The following is a 24601-nucleotide window of genomic DNA, read 5'->3' as shown; positions in this document are numbered from 1 at the left end:
ACCAGCTGGCTAATACCAAAAATAGCTAAATGTTATCGATAAGCAGTTGTTAAGTGGCTTGCTTACCGATAACACCCCACATTGGTGGTTGATTTAGCGCCCAACCGCGTACGGTCACACCATTAGCAGAGCACAAACAAAATACGTACTTTTCTGCTAGCAAAGTGTCCAAAAATCGCAGCGCAGGGAGTCCCAGTGTCCGATGTAAATGGTTAAATAAAGTGAGTAACAATGGCCGGGCCACAAAGCGCATCATTTGCGCAGTTAGCCGACCCTTTCGTGGTGTGCGTGTGTGGCTCTGTCGAAGTGCGTTGGTGTGCGTGTGTGAGCAACCAGTTTCCTTGGATTCCTCATAATCTCCATGTGTGTATGTAACAAAAACAATAACAATTTGCCCAGGCGAATGCAAAACACTCGAAAAGTTGGCCAATTCCGGATGAACCTCATCATCATCATCAGCATGGTCGGCAGCCGAAGCCCCTGAATTCCGATACCAGGCATACAGCTCGATTTATTAATAATAATTGCCCATTTGCGCGGAATGTATACACATTTCAGTGACTTCAATTGTTCGTCGTCATTTCACCTTGAATTGTGGGCAAGGTAAGCGTCCAAAAGTCGCTATGGATATCGTTGCGCTTCATTTACCGTATTTACTATATACTCTATGAGAAAGTCGCTCCAATTTTGGAACGAGCCATGTGCTTTGGGTATTGGTGGTTCCAATAGTTACACGTCGACAAGAGAAACGATGGCTTATCGTCTTTAGGAAGGATCCCGAGATAAGCTTTATGCACGGAAAGAAATTTCAAATAAATGATAATGGATTTTAATATTTCATTTGAAAAGTGCATCTCGAAAGAATATATAAACAAATTTAAAAGAAAATACCAATGAAAAAAATCAAAATATATATTTCAGTAACTTTTAGATAGATTTTGTTTTCTGTATGCAGTTCCATTATAAGATTATGGCCCAAAATAAAGGAATATGTAGTGCCCTACTCTGTCCAATGACTAATAAAGCATGTAACCGCATCTAGGTTGCTGCCAACAAATTCCCTAATTAATTCTTAAACAACATAACGAACAATAGATGCAATGCAAGACCTTTAAACTGATTAATCGTCAATTTTGATCCACTCACACTTGAGCAACGCCAGCGTTTATTTTCTATTATTAATTGCTGCTCGCCAGCGATCAAAGTTTCGCATTCGCCGCTCTCTCTCTGTTGGTTTTTTGCCTTCAGTTTTTGCTTTTGTCTGGTTTGTGCAACATCAGCGGGGAATCACATACATAACTATGTAGTCAGGCCTGATAGGAGATCCATTCGCCATGGATCCCTCAGTTTATTGCACAATCTTGGGGGCCAGACTGTCAGTAGTCTTTTATCTTTCGCTCTTTATCGAGCACGTTCGATTGAACTTTGTTTCGCGTGGGGGAAAGTCGATTCATTTCTTTTGGGTTATAGATAAGCAATTAACTACCTTATAGATCAGATAAGCTCTGGCATAGAACACTTTTTTATTTGTATATATTAACGTAGGAAGTTTGTGCGTATCAGCAATAAACACTAGACGTCGATTAAATGAAATCAAAACACAGAAATGTGTTTCAGAAATGCTCACTTCTAATATTATATGGTGGATAAGAACTGTTGATATATTTTAACAATTTATGAGCTTTATTCAAGCGATATGTAAATTCTAAAACAAATTATTTTCTCTCCAGAACACTGAAAGTGAACACATCTAAACTCAAAATTAAGAGATGTTTACTCTCAGCAGCAGTGACTCAGAACCGAAATCTACTGTATGCGAATGTAGTCTCTCGCTGACTAAAGCTAATTATTCTATTCGGCTGCAACTCAGCCCATCGTCGCAATCGCTTCCAGCTGCGGCAGGTACGGAGGCAGGGTGTCTAGTCCGCCGGTCACTCGATCAAAGCTAAGGGCATGCCGCGGTGAGGTCATCAGCTGACGTATTCCGAAGGCCACGTCCTCACAGCTGCTCCGTTCGCTCGGCTCTAGCTGCCAGCAGTTGAGCAGCAGCTGGTAGAGATCCCCGTAGACGTAGGCTGGCTGGGCCGGACGCACTGCAGCACGAATGGCCTCTAGTAGCTGTTGGTTACTAGCCACTGCATTGGCATAGGGCGTACCACCCAGGGCACAGCATTCCCACGCCACGCAGGCCAAGGACCAGACATCAGATCGCGCGGAATGGTGATGCTGGTATCGCAGCACCTCTGGAGCCAACCATCTGCTGTGGTCTGGCTGCTGGCGAGCAATGTTCATGTACGGCAGCGGTCCAAAGACGCTCAGCTTCAGCTTGAACTCGCTGGTCACAAAGACGCTGTGCGAGCAGAGCTGTCGATGCACCACTTGGCAGCTGGACAGATAGATCATGGCGCTGGCCAACTCGTAGATCCACTGCAGCACTAGCTGCTCGGAGAGGGAAGTGAGGCGTTGCGACGGTGCCATCAGGCGACTCTCCACCAATTTTCGCTTTAGACTCATGCGCTGCTGCTCGAAAATTAGGTAGAACCAATCCGGACTCGCTGAGACTCCATAGAAATCCAGCAAATGCTCCTGCCGCTTCAACTGAGACAACTGACGCAGCTCTCGTAGCAACTGTGCCTGAGTAGTGCCATTCAAGTCGTCCAGGCAGAGCACGTGCAGGGTGCAATCTCTGGCAAAATCGTTGGTTGAAACCTTTCCGGTTATAATCTCGCCAAAGCGTCCATCTCCAATCACATCGTTCACATTTAGCCGCAGTGCATTCCTTGGTATCCGTTCAAATCCCTCCACCAACTGTTGCAACTGCTGCTTAAAGTTTTCCGGCGAGTGCGGCAGTGGATCGTCCTCCACCAGATATCCGTTGTTTTCCCGCTCGATTATTGGTGTTTGCAGAGTCATCTCGTGGGCATTGCCACCAGTCAATCGTCGTCCTCGGCAGGTCTTGTAGCGCAGATAGAAGTAGGCAATAAGACTGAGCAGGAGGCAGGTTCCGAAGATCACACAGGTGACGGCCAGTGCCACCACCGAGGATTGACCCTTATCAAAGGTGGCGTAACTAAAGTCGTCTAAGGATGTGACATGCTGGTCGTGCGTTCCACGACTGTACAGGGTCTTGGTGACGCCGTCCAGTGTGCTCACCTAGAATATTAATAGTCATTCAAAAGTTTCAAGTAACAAATAGTCAGATGAGCCATTAAACCTCCATAGCAGTTGGCCCTCAAATTGAATGCATTGCTCACCAATCCGAGACTGATGTGGACATGCGCATCTGGCTGATCCAATGGCTTATTGATGAATCGTCCGTATCGCTTGCCATCGCCCACCACAAAGCGCCGGGTGCGGTTGTCCTCCGGTCGATCGTAATCCAATTCGGCGGCTATGTAGTACGGCACTTCATCCTGTTGAGCCTGCTGCCAGCTGCCCAGGAGCTGGGCATCGAATGGCTGACTCAGGGCATTGTCCACGTATTCCACAATGACGAGGAGTTTGCTCAGTGGTCCATTGTCATTGCGAATGGGCGACAACTCGATGGTAACTGTGCGATCGGTGCGGCTGAGGATTTTTGGCTGTGCTGGCACGGGACTCGGAAGGCCCACCTGAAATTTGGAGTAGAAAACGTATTGGATTTTCGTTTATATTCAAGCAGTACCAACCTCTGTGGTGGCTTCTATGGAGGCCTGACCGCATTCAGATTGACCAGCTTGGGCATCCTTGCACATGGCCCTAACAGATACGTTGTACAGCGTGGCGGGATGCAAATCCGTGAGTTCAAACTGCGTTTCCGTGCTCTGGACCATAAACTCGGGCTGCGGGAAGGCGGGCAGCGAGGAGTAGGTCTTCAGGACTTGAGCTCTGATCAGGAAGTTGTCCAGCAGTTGGTTGGGAAGCACTGCCTCTGCGCCGCCGGCCAGGAGCAGTTTCCTCGCCTCGTAGGCATCCCAGTTGAGGGTCAGGCTGTTTTCCGTCTTGTTCGAAATCCTCAGATGATGCGGACCCGGTTGTTTGGTCAGTATGGTGGAGTAGTACGAGTGCACACCGACTCCACCGCAATACTGCGCCTTGTTGGCCAGGCAGCGGGTGTTGCAGAGCTGTTCATCCTGCTGCTCCTGCGGCTCCAGGACATTGGCACAGAAACACTTCTCGGAGGCCAGCACCGCATAGTGGTGACCCTGATGCTCGCAAATCTCGATGCAGGTCTGCGGGGTCTTGGCGTAGACGGATTCATGGAGCAGATCCGTTCGAGCCGTGTAGCAACCGACATAGTAGTAGGCAGGTGCTTCCTGGGGGACAGCTGCTCCTCGTGGAAGGCCCAAGCACATGGCCACGAGGCAGCTGGAGAACCAAATCGGAACTGGGCGGTGTCCGCTACGTGAACCGCATTCCATGGCTTGCAAGTCTCGAATGAGCAGCTCCTGCACGCCGGATGGCTGATATCCGCCTGGGATTTTAGTTTCTTCTTTTGGGGTGGTTAAAGCTGCCAATTAAACACTTTTTCACGGGCAGCCAATTTAGGCAAATTAAAAACTTTTATTCTTTTTCCCCGCTCAACATTTTTCAAGCGCTTTTGGTGCTGCTGCTGCTTCTTCTTCCTCCACTGCCGTTCTGTTATTGAGTGTGAGCCCGTTGTTGTTGCTCTCGGCAACCGTGTTTCCAGTTGACTAATCGCTCTGCCGACGTCGACGCAGCCCGCACAACTGTTGCTGTTACTTTCCAACACCTTTGTTTACATCGCCAGCTAGTTGATAAAAGAGCAAGTGTAAGTGAGACAACTGGTGTGTGGCGAAGATCGCCCGTATCTGGTGGCACTACTCACACACCTGCTGGACAAGCCTGGCTCCAAGCAGCATTGCCAGATGTATTTTATATTTTGAATTTTAAATTCTGATTCAGCGCGCCAAAGTCTCGGACAAATGTCGGTCTTAATTAAGTGGCAATGTGTTAATTGGACAGACGCGATTTTGCTAACGCTGCAGCTGCTGCCGCACCAATTGCATTACCCCACTCCCCTCCCACTGTGTCTGTTCCTATTTTGCCATGTGGCGGCGAAAGTAGAGAGAGGTGATCGGAACAGAGAGAGTACCGCCCCGCTCTCTTTCCACGATTCCATTGAGGTAGCCGATTCCATTGGTGACTTGCGTGTTGTTGCTGCAGTTTGATTTGGTTGACGGTCGCGCTGGTCGTGTATTTATATTCATATTCCCATTCCGCATTCGAATCGGATTCAATTAGGCGCAAGCATAACTTTAAATTAGACTGCATAATCGCGTGTGTGGCATAATTCCCCACGGATCTCTTGTCTTTAATGTGGTATGTCTGGTGGTACGGTCTTTTTTTGTTTTGGCTGCGCTTCCAATTAGAATTCAAGTGGTCAAACTGCGTAGCGCGACAAAAGTTGTCGACGTCATCACAGCGCAGCTAACGAAATTAATTTTAATGTGCTCCCTACGGCTTACACTCAAACACTTCACTGTGCTGAATTCGTTTAACCCGATTTGGAAACCCTTTTCCATACATATTCCCCATTGGGACTGGTAGAATCCAAAAGTAAAAGATGAACTAGTGATCGTTTTGCAAAACAAAACATCAATCAAGAAAGTTAATAAGGTCAATAAAATCACTGAAAGACCGGTTTCTAATGAATTTCTTTCCAAGCTATTTTGAGTAACTGAAAAGATATAATTTGTACTTCATGTGGGCTTGTAGAATACTTTATTACACTGGGAAATCTGTATGAATGTTGAAAGTTTAGTCATTAGTTCAACAAACAGGTTTTCTTATCATTAAGTGGACGCAGTTTCTAAAGTGGTAATCAAAACCATATGCTTTTAAGTTGTATACTTGAGACTTCAGACGGATCTGTTTAGAACAGTTGGTTTTATAAGCAATAATTATGGTTAGGAAGTGAGTTTGCCATATACGAACTAATTGATAAGCCGGCACCTAGACATTGTTTAGAAATAAGTACCATTCCTCAATGGATAGGTACCTACATATATACATATATATGCCACGCACCTGAACAATTCGCTTACATAGTGCCTCATCTTCTGCGATCGCGGAGCAGCGCATGTTTGGGTTTATTTTTGGCCACCTCTCATAATTGCAGGCCTTTCTGTCCTTTCCGTCGCTCGTGTCTTGTGGCTGTGCCAAAATTAAATGAACTCGCAGCAGCGCAGAGGCTTGCGCAATTAAATGTTGGCCCAGACCCGCAGTTTTCCTTTTGCCGGAAATGGGAAAGTTTGCTGAGAGGTACAGCAGATATTTTCTCCATACTTATCTAGCTGTCTGTTTATGTTTGCAGTTGACAAGTCGAAATCCAACAGATTAACTCAAAAGAATTCCCCAACGGAGGCAAGCACACAGCCGGCGAAACACAGAGGCAGTAAACGGGATAGCAGGCAAGGATTCCAGAGACCAGAATGGGCGGATCGGCAGTGCAGGTGATCAACGCGTCCGAGGAGCACACATTTGTGCTCAACGAGGATGCGTTGAGTGAGGTCCTCATGCGGGATGAGGTCAAGGATCGGTTCGTCTGCGTCGTTTCCGTGGCGGGAGCATTCCGAAAGGGCAAGAGCTTCCTGCTGGACTTCTTTCTGCGCTATATGTATTCAAAGGTGAGTCGCGAAATTGCTGCCATCACAAGCATCTTTCACTTACAAAGCTCTTCTTTTTTTTGGAAATCCTAGTATGTGCATCACGATGCGACAGACTGGCTGGGAGGCGAATCAGATCCGCTGGAGGGATTCTCCTGGCGCGGCGGCTCCGAACGCGACACCACCGGCATTCTCATGTGGTCCGACATATTCCTGCACGACTATCCCAACGGCGACAAGATAGCCATCATTCTGCTGGACACACAGGGCGCCTTCGACAGCCAGAGCACCGTGCGCGATTGTGCCACCGTTTTTGCGTTGAGCACAATGCTGTCTTCGGTGCAGATATACAACCTGTCACAGAACATCCAAGAGGACGATCTGCAGCACCTGCAGCTCTTCACCGAGTATGGCCGCCTGGCGCTGGCCGACACCGGCAAAAAGCCGTTCCAGCGGCTGCAGTTCCTCGTCCGGGACTGGAGCTTTCCCTACGAGGCGGAATACGGTGCACTGGGCGGTGATAAGATTCTGAAACGACGTCTGGAGGTGTCCGATAAACAGCACCCAGAACTACAGTCCCTGCGTCGCCACATTTCGTCCTGTTTCACGGAGGTGGCCTGCTTCCTGATGCCCCACCCAGGCCTCAATGTGGCCACCAATCCCAAATTTGACGGTCGGCTGCAGGACATCACGCCCGAGTTCAAGAACAGCCTGCGCTCCCTGGTGCCCATGCTGCTGGCACCGGACAACCTGGTCTACAAGGAGATCAGCGGACAACGGGTGCGCGCTCGCGATCTCATCCAGTACTTCCAATCGTACATGAACATCTACAAGGGCAACGAGCTACCCGAGCCGAAGAGCATGCTGGTGGCCACCGCCGAGGCCAACCATTTGACCGCCGTGGCCGCCGCCAAGGAGCTGTACGGACAGCTCATGGAGGAGGTGTGCGGTGGAACGCGGCCGTACTTAAGCACCGCTCACCTGCAGACGGAGCACTTGCGGGTGAAGGACAAGGCACTGTTCCAGTTTGCGGCCAAGCGCAAGATGGGCGGCGAGGAGTTCACCGAGAAATTCCGCAAGCAACTGGAAGATGATCTCGAGGAGGTCTTCAGCAACTACCAAGCGCACAACGAGAGCAAGAACATCTTTAAGGCGGCACGAACCCCAGCGGTGTACTTCGCCTGCGCCGTCATCATGTACATCCTCAGCGGCATCTTCGGTTTGGTGGGCCTCTATACCTTCGCCAACTTCTGCAATCTGGTCATGGGTGTGGCGCTGCTCACACTGGCTCTGTGGGCCTACATCAGGTAGGTTGATAAATTGAGCTTTGGTTGAGAATCTTGCCAATTAACTTTACTTTTGAATTGCAGATATAGCGGAGAGCTCAGTGACTTTGGAGGCAAGTTGGATGACTTTGCTACGCTAATGTGGGAGAAAGTAAGTAGCTGGGAATCTAACCGAAATGTGTGTGTGCTAAACTACCTTATGCTTGCAGTTCATGCGACCCATCTACCACGGTTGCATGGAAAAGGGCATCCAGCATGTGGCCACCCATGCGACCGAAATGGCTGTGGGCGGAGGAGCTGCCTCCTACCGCTCTCAAACATCGGTGAATGCGTCCAATGGCAAGGTGAAGCGGTCATGAGAATACGCCCAAGGAGCGCAGCACAAGACGCAGCAGCCGGTGCCGTCGCAGCCGCCGTCGGCAAAACCCAACAACAACAATAATAATAACAACAACAACATCAACAACAATGTGGCATACAAATCAAACAGGAGCAACAACATTAACGAGGCCGACGGTTTCATCCACAACATCTGGCGCAAGTTCGGCGGCAGCAACGAAGAGAAGGCTAAAGTCAGCGTCCAAACTCCAACGGCCCCATCCTCTTCCCAGGCGCCAAATAGTCGCAAAAAGCGCAAAGCGAAGCGTAATTAGGTGTCCATGGACCAGTAGAATGGTTCGATTATTGAGAGGACGACCCCTTCTAATTTGTATAAATCTAAACCCCTCTATAGTGCGAGAGAACCGGAAACACAAACGTCTAGCTATTAATTGCCCTTAAAGGAAAGTTGTTTTTATATTGCATTAATTGAAGTGTAGATCGTCTATATTACGTATCTTTAAGAGTAAGTGCATCATTAGTAAGTGGCTTGTGTCTGTTGAAAAAGTGAAATTTTAAATTGTTTTTTTACAAACGATATGCGTCTGAAACGGATATATGAAATTTAACGCTGTAATATAATGAAATCGCTAACGAATTTAATTTGTTTAATTTCCATCTAAGGCGTACACACCACCCCCACCCCCCGCCTCCTTTTCCACCTTATCTCATCTTTGGTATAGAATTCCATAAGCAATCTATGTATAAACAGAGTGCACATTGTTGTTGGCTGGTTTGCTAAGCGCCTCATTTTGCCACATTTTGTTATTTAAAATTATACAAAAAAAAAACGAAAAAACTAAAATAGAAGTCATTGCCACCCATTAAAGTTCAACACAAAGGAGCAATGCTGGTATAGGTCATTAGTTTATCTTGTGCAGTAAATTTATAGAACTCTTGGTTTTGTTTCGATTAAACAATAAAACAATAAATGTATTTAATGATAACAGCTCACTAGCAGTTATGGCCATCGAAAAATAAAAGGAAAAAAAAGTATCTTTCCTCTCGCATCAATGGGTTTGGGTTTGGGGTTGGGCTTCTACTTCTTGGCGCCACAGCAACTTGGCTTGGCGTCGCCGCCCGCTGTGTCGCCATCCTTCTTGCAACATCCGCCCGATGAGGTGGCATTCGAGGGATTGCATCCACAGTGTCCGGGGTTCTGGCACTTGCACTTCTCGCAGCACTTCTCCGGCGTGCACTTGCAATCTGTATTGTGTATTTATATAATATATTTTTGTTTGCTGCGGAAGATTCATTTTAATGGTGTTGAAACTCACCTTTTCCACAACCAACACACGGCATTTTAAGCAATTTTTAGCAGAAAGCCTTCGTTTTCCTAAATTAAAACCAAATGGTACACTGAATTTGTACAGACTGATTTCTGGGGTGGCGATTTTCCGGAATTTGACATTTACGGCAGCGCATGCGTGTGGCAGCATCATCCGGAATGGAACACTCGACACCAAAATGCAACAGGTTGCAAGAAAATCAAGAGGTGCCCGCCCAAATCAATACCATTGCAGTTCGTTTCAATTACATATCATTTAAACTTATTATTCTCATGATTTGTTTTGCGTGTGATTTTGGTTTGTGTTTTTTGTTGGTTTCTCAACATTACATTGTGTGAATTACGATCGCGCTACGTTCTCGGGATTGCTTAAGACTATCAATATATGCGACCCGTTTTTGCGGGGCTGGCCAGTTACTTTATTTAATGTTATCATTTTTGTCCTGTTGTGTTTCACGTGGGACAACAACTCTCTACACAACTTACGTGCTAAACATTACAATTTATCATTATCGGATGTGAACTAAAAACTGTTCGGTTCGATTGGTTTGCGTTATGCGATTTACATTGAAAATGATTATGACATACTCATACTCTCTTTAACACATCCAATATTTAAAATGTTTCGTTAGGTTCTATAATTATAATATCTGTTCATTTCTAACGTATCGTTTATGGTGCATTGGGGGGCGTGGGAGAAGGCGAGGAAGTTGGTAAGCAAATGTTCTTAGCATCGTTTTTAAAATGATACTTAATGGATACAACATATATAGATATTAGCGTCTCGTAAGCCGTTTCATTGATCTTCTTTAACCGCTCTCGTTCACTCGTTCAAACTTTTAATTTGTAGTCCTAATGCTGCCTCTAATTCAACTGCTTAACCGCTTTTCACTTTCCGTTTTTTATTACTTTTTTGGCATAACAAATTTCTCCATTGGATTGTGGGAACTTAACCATTTTCTTTTAATCATCCATTCGAAAGGGGATCTGCTACGGGTTCTCTTCTCTGCGGGGGACGTTGCGTGCTGGGTAGTCTTAAGTTAGTTACATTTATATCTATATATTGAATATATGTGAGGGCTGTTTGCGTGTCGGGACTGAATGTGTGTTACATTGCTATTTGTTGATAAGCTTAACTAAGTATCTATTAACCCCAAAACCAGTTTCCAATTTTCGCGGAAAGCCGAACTCTTGGCACTTTCCGTTTCCTCGAAAACGAATATCGGAATGGGAGCTTTATAGCTTGTGTCGTTCTGATTTGCCATTGGACTGTCTGTGTTTTTATGTGTGTTGTGCATGGGTACGCACCCAAAACCAACCATTAGCACCAACCTTGGGTTGCTTACGTGTGCCTAACAATGACCTTTGGCCACAAAATTCTTACAGGTTAGGTGCTCAGCCGTGGTCAGCCGCCGGCGCCCATTATCAGTCCAGTGGCTTGCCGAAAAACAAAATGCTGAGCAAATCGTTGAATGACAACTAAATCTGTGTTGGACTTGCTGCCTGGGACGTGGACGCAACGGCGGCCGCGGGAGCGGGTGAAGGATTCGCGGTTGCACTGTCTGCACTGGTGGCCGCTGGCGGGGATTCGTTCTGTTGGCTACCATTTGTGTGGCTTGGCTTTGGAGATTGTTCCTCCGCCTCTGTCTCCGTATCCATTTTGCACCGCGTATCGTTTGCATCGGCCATCGGCTCCGGCGGAGTGCAGGCTCCCTTGGGGCGAGACAACTTAACAGCGGCTGCCGCCGAAGTGGACGCCTCGCCACACGCTTCCTCACTTGGCTCCTTAGTTGGCCCCGAACTGGGGACACTGGCATCCCGCTTAAGGATGGCAAAAATGCTCTGGATGTACGATTCCATGGTGATCAACGTGATAAGTCGCTTTTCGCGCTCCTCGTTGAGACGATCCTGTGCAGTCTTCTTGTTCGACGCCTTCTTGTTGCGCTTGGGCGTCGGCTGCAGCTCATCCTCCAGCTCTGTCTCGTCATCGGACGAGGGAATTGACGTTTTCTCCATCTGCTCATCGTCGCTGCCTGCAGGAGTTGGTGGTTTGGTGCTGTCGGTCACTTGCTCCGGGTTACCGCTGGATTCCATAGAGACATCTGCTGGTTTGTCGTTGTCCGTTGAGGTGTCCTTCTCGCCCTCCGGCTGCGGTTGATCCTTTTCCTTGACCTTTTGGGAGTCACGTTTCTGCTTCTTGTTCGGAAATGGATCTGGCAAATAGGGAGATGATGAAAGCTCTATCAATTTCAACGTACTCAAGTGGTCTCCCTATTCTAGGAAATAAAATCTTAATGGTAACGCGAAACTTACCCCGCTCCGACTCCTTCCTAAACCGCTCGCTCTTGTTCTGAAGTGCCCTCAAAGATCCTCGCAACTCTTTGCGCACTGAGGCCGGCACTCCAGTGGCCTGGGCAATGATTCGGATGGCGAACAGGTCGCCACACAGCTCGTCAATGTCATCCTTGGAGTGCATACCATAGTTGATGGTGTAGATCATACGGGCCACTGGCAGCTGGGCGGCGACCTTGTGATAGTAGAGCTCCAGAAATTCGCGAACGCACGCATCCTTCAACATGCTCCGCTCGTCCCTTAGGACATTGTGGAGGTACTCAACCAACAGTTGATTCTTGACGAGCAGTTCAACGTATCTTATAAGAAGAATTGGGATAAAGTTGCATCTTATTTTCAACAAACATCTTTCACTTACTTGTGCGTCAGAGCATTGTTGTGTATGCCCACCCAGAACTTGGGGAAATAGGTGAAGTGCAGCGGCGTGGACTCGATGGCTACCAAGCATTGCAGCTTGACTAGCGTGTCGTTCAGAGTGCCCGTGTTGACGCACATGCGCATCATGACATCGATAAAGTCATGGTATGGTCGGTAGAAGGACTCGACCTGGACGTCGTAATCCGCATCCAGACCACGTGGTGTTAGCTCTGCCAGAGCGATGCACATCTGTACCATGGGTCGCGGTGGACGGGGTGAGTTCTTGGCGCCCAATGGCCAAGGCGTATGCTTCGCTCCGCGACGCGGGAAGTACGGTCCCAGAGGACCGATTGCATTGGGAGCATTCGCCACGGACAGATGACAGTTAATAAGAATGGGCGCCAGAATGCTTATGGTTTCCAGGCTGGGGTTGCGCACCAGCTCCTTGAGCACTTCCAAGGCCATGCGACTGATCTCCGGCGAGTTAAAGGTGTTAAGTAGCGTGGCCAGTCGCTTCACTGCATCCGGCAGTGCCTTTGCCAGCGCCGAGTGCTGATGTTGCTGACGCAGGAAGTGCTGCTGCTGGAATTGCATTTGCTGCAACTGTTGCAGCTGCAGATGCTGCTGCATTTGTTGCTGCAGCTGCTTTTCCTTTTGCTGCGGCGTCTGCGGTGTTTGCGTTTGGCTCTGCGACTGCTGCTGCTGTTTCTGCAGCATCTGTTGCTGCTGCAACTGCAACTGTTGCTCCAGCTGCTGCTGTTGTTGCTGCTGCTTCTTTTGCGCGGGACTGTCTGTGCGGGTTCGCAGCGTGGCTAGAAGGAGCAGCATCTCGCCCAAGAGATCGAATAGGTCTCCTGCGACATGGCAGGCGGTGGCCTCGTGATGCATGGAATGTAGCGTGTGCAGCGCCTCAAAGCACATCTCAATGCCGCCGTTGAAGATCACCATCGTGCGGTCCTCCTCATTGTCCACTGTACAGGAAAAGAAATACATTAGTGTTGTGTATTCCTCGAGAAATAGGTTGGTTAATATACTAACCAAGTATCTTGAGAGCACTGATCAGCGTGGACCAGGAGACACGTGCATCCAGACTACTGGTGTAGGACACGATCACAGCCCTTCTAAACTGGGTCACATCGAGCTTTTCCTGTTCACTAGCATCCGGATGACGGGTGGCGAACAGAGCCATCAACTTGAAAAGCTCGTCCACGGCTGCTGCGTACTGCGTGGGATGTGGCGTGATGTTTTTGAAGGCCCACTGCAGGTTCTGGTGCTGGGACAATTGGCGGGTGAGTGCTCGGCTCTGCTCGCAGCACAGACGTAGTAGTCCATAATAGGCGGGCAGCATGGAACGATTGTAGGTGACTATCTCCGCGTCATCATGATCGGCCCTAGGTGGTAAACGCACGGTTTAATAATGTTTATGACAGTCAAAAACAGTTGTCTCCTTACAGTATATAGTTAAATGCAATGTTGCGCGTGATCTCCGGGCAGTTGGCCACCTGGGCAGCATTCTCCGGACAGTCCACGAGTGAGTGGTGCCAGAAGGTTAATAGTGCGTGCTTGTTGTGATGGGCTGGAACACTGGGCTCCGAGAGGCGTGGATGGAACAGCTCCCACAGGGAGCGCATGTACGATCCTATCTGTAAGTGGCAACAAAGTGTTCCAATTTAGGGCTGAACATATCGAAAATGGGGAATTGCTGCTGCCAAACTTGCCATTAGTTTTTCAGTCTTTGAAACCATACAATAGCTGAGCAGATTGAAGTACGCGGTCAGCTTGGTTGTGCCATGGGCTCCGATGTCCGCATAGACGCGCGCAGGACGCAGCAATCGGAGGAGCAGCGTGATCACCTGGTGCAGCACCGCCTGCGCATCGCTGTTTATGTCGCTGCAGGAGGATAAGTAAGATAGTTAGTATAACTCATTATAGATCATCTAATATAATTTACCGATAACTGTGTGGATTGAGCGCCAGCAGCTTGTGTTGTGAGTGGGCGCGGAAGTTGGCCCGGAACGGCTGGGAGGGTACCAGTGCCACCAGCAGAAAAGCGGCAGCTGTAATAAAACCCGACCATTTAACAGGATCTCCCAAGCGGATAGCGCCGATATCATACCGTTCCGAACACGAGTGTTATCGTGGGCCAGCAGGAACTGCTCGAGCCACTTCTCGGCCGATTGAAGGATCCAGGCGTGGGCGATCTTGTTCTTGGTGGCCTGCAGCGAGAGCCAGTCGAGCACGGACTGTGGACAGTACTCGGCCGCGTCCCACATTCGGGGCAGGATTAACTGGGTGAAACAAGGCAGGCCCACTGGACCGCCCTGCGTCTCGGTGAGCAGGGTGAGCAGCTTGAAGAATGGCGCGCACAGCTCCGTGTGCTTGGTTACCGAGGCGAATAGCATGCCAATGATCTGCGTGGCCAGGCGCTCATCCCAGCGACAAAGGGCGTGTATTAAATGCTTTGTCTGGTGCGGATTAATGCCGTCCTTTATTTGTTGGTACAAAAATGGAAAGCCCTACGAAATATAAGCAAAATTTGACAAAAATGCAGGGAACTTTGAACACAGGAAAAACAATTAAAAATGGAATTCGAACGTCATGTTTATCTTGATTTTTTTTTGGGAATTCGGTTACGGATTAATGCTGATGGATTGGTTAGATGGTTGGTATTGGATATGGCATGCTTGAATGGTTGTTTGATGAATGGATTAAACAGAGGAGACAACGCTTTCCAGCTTTTTGAGTATAACCTTGCCGCCGGCGATTGCAGTGAAGTCTTTGGGCGAGAGTCGCAGTCGGAAGTCGGGTCCCCTTGATCTTTCCACTAGGCTGGCGCACAGAGCAATCATCTTGTCCAGCGAGGCCGGACGCATCTTCTCTACGGACAGCGCCTCGTCAGAAGAGTTGTCTTCGTTGTCGGAGCTTATGTCTATCTGCTCGATAGAAAAACAAGAACATCAAAATAACGATAACAGGTGTAAAGTGTCTTGATCAACTTACGCTATCTGTTTGCTTGTGTCCCAGATAGAAGTCCACCAGGCTCTTGAGTATACCGATGCGCAGCAAGTACATGGCCTCCTCATCTCCCATGCGTGAGAACTCGCACAGCAGTCCAAAGTACTCGGACAAGTGCCGCAGGTTCGCTCGGGCACCGTGCTCCAGGAGCGAGATGAGCGAACCAATGAAGCGGGTTACACAAGAGGCTTGGCCTATTAACTCCTTGTCATCTTCGTCTGTCTCCACATCCAGATAAAGATCGGCATGTGAGGCACTGGAAAGTCAATAAATGTTTAATACACATAACGAATCTTATAGTAACTAATAGTATTTACCGTAATTGTTGGATGACATGGATAACCAAACGCTGGAACATTTGACGCACCATTTGGTTGGGACACTGGATTAGCACCTGGACCGGCCAGTACGGCTCCAGCGACATGTGCGACAGGAACCACTCGCAGGCCTCCTGGCTGGCATTGAACTGCTTGGTCAGCAGCTCCACCCAGGGCACCATCGTGGGCTACACAAACGAGGGAAGATGAAAACTCACTTTTACGGCTTTGCAAAGAGGATTAACTCACCTTTTCCTTGGCATGAATAAAAGTCTCAATGAAAAAGGACACAGACAACTTGGCTGCCATGCAGGTGACGTCCGTCTCCGATATTAATGATTGCGGTATGTGCCCACATATCTGCCACATGAAACTGTGAAGAACAACAACCGATTTGTAGTGAAATGAAATGCAGATTAAGTAAAATATAACTCACTTGAAATATGTGTGCTCAAAGATGTTGCGATCCTGCAGGAACTGTCTATTGTCCTGCCAAATCCAATCCTCGAGCTCCTTGTTCAACAGTGGACGAAATAGTTGTAGCTTCTGGGCAGCCTTCGACGTGGAAGGCTGCTGATCGTTGCTGGCTTTGTTGTGGCTATTGTTGCTTGGCTTATGATTATCACAATTGGCTGTTGGCTGCTTCTCCTCCTCGGTGCCCACGATCGTCTTCTCCGTGGGCTTTTTGTCCGTCTCCGATTTCTTTTCGCCATCTATCGATTGCGAATCGCTTTCATTTTTCTCAGGCTCATCCTGCTTCGCTTCGGCCTCCGCGACCTCTTCTTTTGCAGGGGATTCCTTGGAGTCTGTGTCAGTCTTCGCAGGCTTCTCCTTGTCTTTCTCCTCATCCTCCACTTCCACATCTACATCTGCCTTGATCTCGCTGGCGCTTGTCTCCATTTTAGTGGGCTCCTCCGCCTCGGATTTCTCTTCCACAGTGGGACTGGGCGTGGGTGTAACCAGCAGCTCGGAATGCCGGCGCTGCAGATGCTCTGGCAGTCGGCGCTCGTAGAACAGCATGTAGGCAGAGTTGGTTTTCTCGAAACTAAAGTCCAGATATTTCTCCGTCACCGAGTCGTAGGTTTTGCTCTGCAGATATCAGCCATAAGTTTCAGGTGAATGAAAAATAGTGTAACCAACTACTTACCGTCATCTCGCCACCAAAGCATTCCGCCGCAATCTGTGAGGGATCGAAGGGCTTCACTTCGGCATCGTTGAATAGAAACCAGCGCTCGTGTGGATGGTAGCTGGTCTTCGTCCGCTCCTTTATAAAGCTGTAGTAGTGGCCGCCATCCGCAGTGCCCGTGTGGACAGTGACGCCCACCAGTTCGTACCTATATAAGTGGGCATTAGTATTGTTACTACAAAGACCAATTAATAATAATACTCACTCGTAGCATTCTTCGATATCGGCATCTAGAGTGGCCTCCGCCTTTTCGTTGTCGTTTCCATCGCCTCCACCATCTGCGCCTTCGTTCTCACGTTGGCGCCTCTCGCGCTCCTCCTTGTACTGCTGCGGCATCAAGGTCTTCTCCACATAATGACACATGTTCAGGCGCAGCGGAAAGGAAAAGTGCGTGTTGACCTTCTCCTTGAGCATGGTGACCATGTTGAAGGTGTAGCGCATGGTGTTGAAGCACAAGATCTGGGGAAGCTTCTTGAAGCAAGCCCGCTTCTCAGCTCGTACTTTCTTGCCGCACTGCGAGCAGGTGTACATGTTGTCGCCCTCCAGTGTATCCTTAACGGTGACTTCGTCCAGGGACTCCTGCAGATTGCGCATATCGGCAACCTGGCAACGAACCGTGTAAAAGTCCTCAGCCGTGCGGGAAACGTGACCGCAATCCAGGGAGACGACATTGTTGCTCAAGGACCCGCAGAAGAGCCTTTTAACCAGGTGCTTCAAGTCAGGCGTCATATCTTCCAGCTTGGACACCAAATCGATAAAGAACTCGGCCATATCCTTTTGCTCTCCCGTATTCAGCGGCTGGTGATCCATCTGGTAGACCCGACAGAAGCTTCGCGGGTTGTAGGACTTCCGTTCCGACTCCAGTAGGTAAGCAAACATCCGTTGTAGCTCCAGAAGCGTGGGTCCATGCTTACGGGCAGCCGTGGGTGGCACACGCAACACAGCTGCTCGCGCCTGTGGCATCATGTACAAGTGCTGGACGCAAGACGCCATGTAACAAGTGGCACCCAAATTAGTCAGCCCCACATAGCCGCACTCAGATCTGCCTTCATCGCGCGGCCAATAGTCCCAGGGATACGGCTGCTTGGGTCCGGACTTGTGCTGTGCCAGAAGACGTCCATGCAGATACGCATAGTTCGTGGCGCATCCGCGGCACAGTTCAACCAGAAGATCGTAGGCAGATGCTCGAGACGACGCCGACTTGCACTTGGGCTTCTGGCGATCTGCCGGCGAGGGCATGTCAAACAGGAAGCCAATCAGCTGCTCGATAAAGGATAACGCCTTGGGAGTGTACTTGAAGGTGGTGTCGTACTTGATCAAATTGGACATGAGATTCAAGAGACCCACCAAGCCATCGTCCTGATAACCATGGCGCAGTTCATAATACTCTCTGGTGAGAATGCTCTGCGAGATGCTTTCGCACAGCATTTCAATGTCGATGTGCTCCTCGGCCACCATTTCCGGTGAGAGAGTGTCCACCAATCTGGCCAGCAGCCAAAAGTAATCCCGGCAGGCGGGTCCGTATGGATCCTTGCCCTCCTCGGAGAGCAAAAACTGCGTGGGCTGGGTGCCGGAGCTCATCTGCTCGGCCAATGGCAACAGGGCGATGAGCTTGTGCAGCAGTGGAGCCAACAAAAGGCGATAGCTGTGTGCGTTTCCTAAGCAAATGCGGTAAAGGCCAGCGCATATCTCACGCCGCACCGCAGGTTCGGGATCCTCCAGGATGAACTTCTGCAGCCATCGACAGTGATCGGTTCCAGTTGGCGCCCAGAGAAGCCTTCTTGCTTCCGCCGAGGCGTGCACAAAACTCACTAGGATGTTCATAGCGAACTGGATGAGCTGGGCCCTGCCCCAAAAGCCGGTGCGCAAGTGCTGGAACTGATAGGGGAACACCAGTGGGTTGGCCGAAGAAGCCTGATGCTGCTGGTGAACTTCGTCATTGAGGATCGATGAGAGTCGGGTCAGGCACTCTGGTACCTCCATCAACTGTAGCATGAACGGGTGTGGGCGTGACATCAGAACATGGGCATCCGCCGATTGCAGCTCCTCGAATCCCAGAAGCCAGAGGATGCGCAGCAGGCTGGCCAGGCAATCGTGCCGCCATTCATTTAAAGCCAGCTCCTTCGGATGTGCGCTTTGTTGTAGTTGGCCCTCACTGAAGATTTCGTACAGATGACGCAGGCCACCACATTTGACGAACGCCTCACTCCACTTATTGTCACCTCTTTCCATCACCGAAAGTGCTGGTGGTGGTGGTGTTGGAGACGGCGGGGTGGAACAACCCACAGGGCGTTCCTTTTCCTGATCAAAAGTGTCGCTTTTCTTCTGACGCTTGCTGTGTTGCTTCGGTTGGTTTTCTTTATCGCCTCCGCTGCTGCTGCTGGCCTCCGTTTCCACATCCTGCAAGCCAGTGGAGGGAGTGGGCGTCAGTGGGGCCTCCAGCTCGCACAGTTGCTCTTTGCTTAGCTTGACTTCTGGCGGCGGTGGAGGTGGCTGCTCGTTGCTATTTCTCCGTCTTCCCATCGAGGACTTCTTCACTCGCACCTGTTCCGGGGGATGTCCCATGGCCACATTGCCGTTGGATTCGCCGCGTCTGGAACTAGTTAGGGCCAGACTCTCCACAATATGAAGCGAGTACATGAACTTTTGCAGGTTGTTCGGGTCGAGAAGATCTCTGAACTTTTGCTTGATCTGCTTGCGCTTGGTGGCCAGTTGTTCCTCCTCTCCGGCAGCATCCATCTGCTCGAGTTCGCTTAGGTCCGTAACTAGGCTCTTAAAGGCGTCCAGAATGTGCGGATTGGTTGGCAGCATGGCGAGGATATCCCATACGCGCCGCGAGAGCAATTGCGCCTTTGTGTGATGCTGGGGATTTACAGTCGACGCTTGTGGTTGCATATCGCCCAGTGTCTGCATCAGGCAGAATAGCTTCTCGAAGTACTTTGGCTGCAGCAGGAGCACCGTGGGCAAACACTCCTTCGGTGGTGGCGGCAGCATTGACGGGTGCTCCAAATTGGACTCCTTTCGCCTGGCTCCACGTCCACCCAAGGACACGTAGACGATCTGGTTATCCTTGAATCCAGCATCGCCGAGACTCCGTTCATCGTAATCCGAAGTCAGTTCCTGTCCCTGTGTGATAATGCGTAGCGGTCCATCGCTGAGCAGCAGACCGAGCACAGGAGCAGCCAGTCCAGTTTGGAGGCTCTCCCACCACTTTGACACCTCTGCCTTGAGGTCGGCGATTAAGTCACACGCATGCATCTGCAAGAGGCTTTTTTCCGAAAGCCCCGCCTGTTGTAGGACGATCCGTAGTGGTGGACCCGCTCCCTCATTTTTTAGGTTACTATGCGATCCAATCCCTTTGCCCTCGATGGCCCAGCGGCGCAGATGAAACGCATATCGCCGGCGGAAAGTATCCAAATGGGTGTTAAGCAGGAGCAGCCCACGCTGGACGCGCATCAAAGCAGTCTCATCATCGATGCTGAAAGAAGAATAAATATTAGAAAAATACTCAAGGGAAAATTATTTCTACTCACCTTTCCAAAGCCGTGGCCGCTTGAACTAGGTTTTCCATACACTGGGAAACGAATTCCTTCTCCAAGCGCAATTGTTGACCCATGTAATACATGTTGATGTACTGTATGGCCGCCAAGGAGACATCGTTGCTCTGGGCGCGCAATGCGATCTTCCACAGATGGTACATGCCAACGGCACTGGCGCTTGCCGAGATCTGCTCGCTGTGCTTGTCGTACTCGGCCATAGCGATGCGGGCAAAGCTGCATAGCTGTTGGAATAGTCCCAACGCAACCATGGAGAACTCCTCGGGTCGCAGCTCTGGGAGTTTCTTCAAATATAAATGCTGCAGTGCTTCAATGCCCAGAGCGTGCTGGTCACCGCCCTTTGCCTGTGCCTGCAGCCACGAAAAGTAGCAGTCGGCACACTCCGGATCGTGGGCCAGCCACTCCCATAGCGCGTCAAGCTGCTCCAGCGTTAGGCGGAAGCTTTTCGGGGATCCCACCGTTGAGAATATCGACGATAGGAACTGCAGTCTTACAGAAACTTGTGTCTTGTGTGAGTAGAGTTGTCCGCCCAGCTGCTGCTGCTGTTGCTCTCCGTTTTGGGTGATCAGTACCTCGGCATGGCGACGTGCATAGTGGCGTATATTATTGAAAAAGCACTGCATCATCCGGTGATTTCGCTCTGCCCACAGCGTCATCGAGTGCGTGTCCGAGGGTCGGAACTGTTGGAACGAGGCGAACAGCTTGGGCAGCAGTCGCAGACTGACAATGACGCTCCGGTTGTTGGCGACGTTATACAGGCAACCCTCGATGAATTTCGTTCGCAGTTGGCGGTCCATGCTGAAGCACAGGAGAGTTGCCAGCGCTTTCTCCGCCTCCAAAGCCAGAGATTCTCCCAGTTGGCCCTGCAAGACAAAGTTAGCATTACATAGGATTAAAGGACATCGAAAACCTAAGGAAACTTACAATTTTATCGTCTTGAAGCAGATCCCAGAGCAGTGTGTTTCCGGGTTGGCACACATCATTTAGCTTGAAGGAAGGCTGCACCGGTGTACTCCCGGACGTAGAGCTGCCCTGACTTGCCTTTGGTGAATGGTGCTGTTTCCCGCCGGAAGCCACCTCCATTAGATCCACATCAGAGTCCGACTTTGCCTTGGCCGCAGCAACCACGGCGGCGGCTGCAGCAACGCTGGCCTGCCGGTTCATCGCCACCAGCGTTTGCTGCGCAGTGCCGGTAGCCGCCGCAGCAGCGGCTACAGCGGCGGCAGCAGCAGCCACATTCGACTCCCCAGATTTCTGAAGGGCCATTGCCGACTGGGCCACCATCATGGCGGCGGCCGCAGCTGCAAAGGCTGGTGGAACGTCCGGACAATTGGCGCGTGAGCTGACCAGCTGGGCCAGCTCCTCTTCGCAGGGCGACACGTCCTCGTCATCAAAATCAGCCAGGTTCTTCTCGGATTTGTTGCTCATCGGGGAGGAGTAGCTGCCATCGTTCTCCGCGCCACTGAGCAGCTCATTGATATTGGTCTCAATGGCCCTGATATAGGGTCCCTCTCCCTGCAGATGCTTTAGCACCGCTGCGGGCACCAGCTGACTCGTTGCGCCATCGCTGCACTCGTCGCTGTCCGCTAGAAGCTCGCCCTCGCCATCACCATCGGCTTCGCCATCTGCCTCGTCACTGCTGGGCACATCTTCAGCTCCGTCCCAGATCTCGACTAGCTCATGGGGCAGAATAATCTGCTTATTGGCCTTTTGGCGCCGTCGTTTGTTGCTCGTCTTTTTGCGGCTGCGATGCAGTTGCAGCTCCAGAGCAGCCCGCGATTGCAGCTCCTCTTCGCTACTTGTGTTGTCGATAATGTTCACAATGCGGTTGTTTCTGGGTAAATTAGGAAATGGGCGTTAGTTCAATGCATATTTCCAGAAAAGCTATTTTACTTACACCATGTCCACTTTGCCCATATCCTCGGGGCTTATCTGCTTTCCCTTCTCGGTGGTGGGATCACAGATGTGCCGCCTGTGCCGGGCCTGCTTGCATGGAGTAACTCCATCGATTGGACTCTTGTTACCGACACCTCCGCCGCCTCCACCGCTGGCAATGCTACTGTCGTCGGCGCCCACATGGTCGTCCTCTGTGTTGCTGCCCTCAATGCTGCCGCTGTCAGAGCTGGAGGCGGTGACGTTGGAACCCAGCAGGTGGTCTTGCATCAGGTTCATCTGGCTGCGCGAGCAATCACGAGTCCACAGCAGTTTTGTGAGTGCTGAGGCGATGTATATGCTCTGCTCAGTGTGCTCCTTGGGATCCATGCGGCAAAGGAGCGAGTAAAGGTGCATGGCCGGGCGCGGGGCCAGGTTCTTCACCAGCGAGGGCAGGATGTCGAAGATCGTCTTTGAGCAGTGCTTCAGCTGGGTGGCTTGCCAGATCAGCTTGATGTCCTCTTCGGAGATTTGGTTCTCGACCGCCAAAAAGTTGAGCAGAACGTGTGCCTGTTTAACGATCTCTACGTGCAGATTCGGACCAAACAGATGCTGCACAATATGGTTTTCAGTCAACCAGTTCGCGATGCGCTGTCCGAAGAGCTCCACTTCGTTGACGGTTTCGGTGGTGCAGATCTCATTAAATAGATTAATGTGTGCGTTGATCTGGGCCATGCCTGGAAGACATTTGAAATCATTTAGTTTCATGTATAATATTTATTGATAAATAAATGAAATATTATTTGAACTTTGTTCGAAATGCCTTTAATAAATATCTGTACATCGTAGGACCTACCTGCCAGTCGCATGGTCAGCGTGGTCGATGTGAAGTACTTAAAGGCCAGTGCCAATCCTTCGGTGTCGAAGTTAACTGCCACGTCCAGCGGGTCCCGCATGGAAGACCACACAAAGTCGGCCATCGCGCGGGTGGCGGCTGATCGGAGGCTCTGATCCGACAGCTTGCACATGTACTGCAGTATCCGGCTGCGTAGCGGCACGAAGAGCTGGGTATTACAGTGATAGTTCAGCCAAAGTTTCACATTCGAGACAGCAGCGGTCATCGAGTGAGCGGTGGACACTGGCAGGTCGGGGTGCTCGAAGCACAGCGACATGGCGCCAAAGCCGCCCGAGTTGCAGAAGAGGCTCACATTCCGCAGCAGGTAGATGGGCAGGTCGTTGTCGTGAAGATCGCAGATGAGGGCCAGGTGGTGGGCCTCCTCAGCCTGCAGGTCGTCCAGCCGAGAGTGCATGCCATGCTTGTGGGCGATGTACAGCGGGAAGTTGAGCAGGAACACCTTTGAGACGAGCACCAGTAGTTTCTCCACCTCGGGCAGGATCCATGGCTCCTCTGTGTACTGCAGGTGGGATTTGTGCTGCGGATTGGCCGTTTGCGGAGGAGGGGGAGTGCAGGGGCCAACTGGCGGCTTCTTGGCTGGCCCATCGCCGGAGCCCTGAGCCTCCTCACCGGATGATCCAGATGGCTCCTCCTTCTTGGTTTCTTCCGCTGGTGAGGATGAATCCTTTCCCTCTGTCTGGGCTGACGCCTCGTCACGCTGCTGCTCTCGCTGCTGTTGGGCCTGGGCCACCACCTGGGCAGCACTGGCCGTTAGCCGCTTGTAGTTGTCGATGAGGTGGTCGATGTGCTTCAGGTGCTGCACCGTCAGACAGATGAGCGACTGCACTACCAGATTGAAGCGGTCATAGTTCTTGGTGTCCCGGTACAGGCACATGCACTGACGCTGCGGCCAGGACTGGATGTAGTTGAAGGTGGTCTCGATCTCGCTCTTCAGCAGCAACTGAAACTTAAGATCCGAGCTGGCCACGCGCACCTCATCTGCAAAAGAGATTCGGAATACCAATGGTAAGCGGGGCAGGGTCTTCTATGTTCGCCTTTCTTTTCTTTTCTTTTCATTTTTTTTTTTGCGGTGAACATTTTTGACTTACACAGCTCCAGGAGATTCTGGAAGTCGGCGCACACCTCGCACATGGTGCTCCAATAGCTGCACACACCAAATTGGGGGCTTCCAGGGGTTAGGGCCGCCTTGCCAGCGGCGACGACTCCTGGCCGTCTAGGGAGAGGAGTCGGAGTCTGGGATACGCTGGCGGAGTCTCGGTCTCGGTTGCGGGCACTTGCTCTTCTTGCTTTTCGTTGGTCGCTCGGCTCGCTCCCGGCGGTCGTGCAATGCCATTTAGGATGGCGCCCTCGCCTCTCAACACGGAACACTGTTTTTCGGCAACAAAAAAATGATAATTCTACACTCGGACATATATATATGGTAGGGATATATATGTATATATATACAATTACAATCGAAGCAAGAGCCA

The 24601-nt window shown here is 50.4% G+C and overlaps 4 protein-coding genes across 6 annotated transcripts; 1 reads left to right on the top strand and 3 right to left on the bottom strand.

The window, feature by feature from the left end:
- Window positions 1–90: 90 nt before the first annotated feature.
- On the top strand, window positions 91–9268 carry LOC122619816 (atlastin). 2 transcript variants are annotated; one of them, XM_043796996.1, is made up of 5 exons: window positions 91–221; window positions 6317–6629; window positions 6702–7915; window positions 7979–8045; window positions 8104–9268. In XM_043796996.1, the coding sequence occupies exons 2-5, from the start codon at window positions 6435–6437 to the stop codon at window positions 8251–8253; spliced, it is 1626 nt and encodes a 541-aa protein (XP_043652931.1). In that variant the 5' UTR covers window positions 91–221; window positions 6317–6434; the 3' UTR covers window positions 8254–9268. The 2 variants fall into 2 exon arrangements, with proteins under 2 accessions (XP_043652931.1, XP_043652932.1); XM_043796997.1 differs by lacking the exon at window positions 91–221 and adding an exon at window positions 5169–5322.
- LOC122619815 (putative tyrosine-protein kinase Wsck) lies at window positions 1663–4744 on the bottom strand. Its single transcript, XM_043796995.1, has 3 exons — window positions 3669–4744; window positions 3255–3611; window positions 1663–3153 (listed from the first exon to the last, which is right to left on the bottom strand). Exons 1-3 carry the CDS (start codon window positions 4398–4400, stop codon window positions 1867–1869), a joined length of 2376 nt encoding a protein of 791 aa, XP_043652930.1. The 5' UTR covers window positions 4401–4744; the 3' UTR covers window positions 1663–1866.
- Window positions 9140–9702, bottom strand: LOC122619818 (metallothionein-3). The gene is made up of 2 exons (XM_043796999.1): window positions 9550–9702; window positions 9140–9478 (listed from the first exon to the last, which is right to left on the bottom strand). Exons 1-2 carry the CDS (start codon window positions 9572–9574, stop codon window positions 9312–9314), a joined length of 192 nt encoding a protein of 63 aa, XP_043652934.1. The 5' UTR covers window positions 9575–9702; the 3' UTR covers window positions 9140–9311.
- A 253-nt stretch (window positions 9703–9955) lies between these two features.
- On the bottom strand, window positions 9956–24353 carry LOC122621963 (ubiquitin carboxyl-terminal hydrolase puf). 2 transcript variants are annotated; one of them, XM_043800017.1, is made up of 20 exons: window positions 24221–24353; window positions 23073–24110; window positions 22242–22953; window positions 21269–22178; window positions 20321–21207; window positions 16993–20265; window positions 16749–16935; window positions 16038–16690; window positions 15851–15974; window positions 15602–15789; window positions 15270–15540; window positions 15020–15202; window positions 14386–14785; window positions 14221–14326; window positions 13988–14159; window positions 13722–13912; window positions 13308–13660; window positions 12271–13240; window positions 11874–12211; window positions 9956–11800 (listed from the first exon to the last, which is right to left on the bottom strand). In XM_043800017.1, exons 1-20 carry the CDS (start codon window positions 24261–24263, stop codon window positions 11040–11042), a joined length of 11760 nt encoding a protein of 3919 aa, XP_043655952.1. In that variant the 5' UTR covers window positions 24264–24353; the 3' UTR covers window positions 9956–11039. The 2 variants fall into 2 exon arrangements, with proteins under 2 accessions (XP_043655952.1, XP_043655953.1); XM_043800018.1 differs by having other exon boundaries at window positions 9956–11773.
- Between the last annotated feature and the right edge of the window lie 248 nt (window positions 24354–24601).

Source organism: Drosophila teissieri, chromosome 3R (assembly GCF_016746235.2).
Source record: "Drosophila teissieri strain GT53w chromosome 3R, Prin_Dtei_1.1, whole genome shotgun sequence".
Lineage (NCBI taxonomy): Eukaryota > Metazoa > Arthropoda > Insecta > Diptera > Drosophilidae > Drosophila > Drosophila teissieri.
This window is presented reverse-complemented; position numbering and strand designations above follow the sequence as displayed.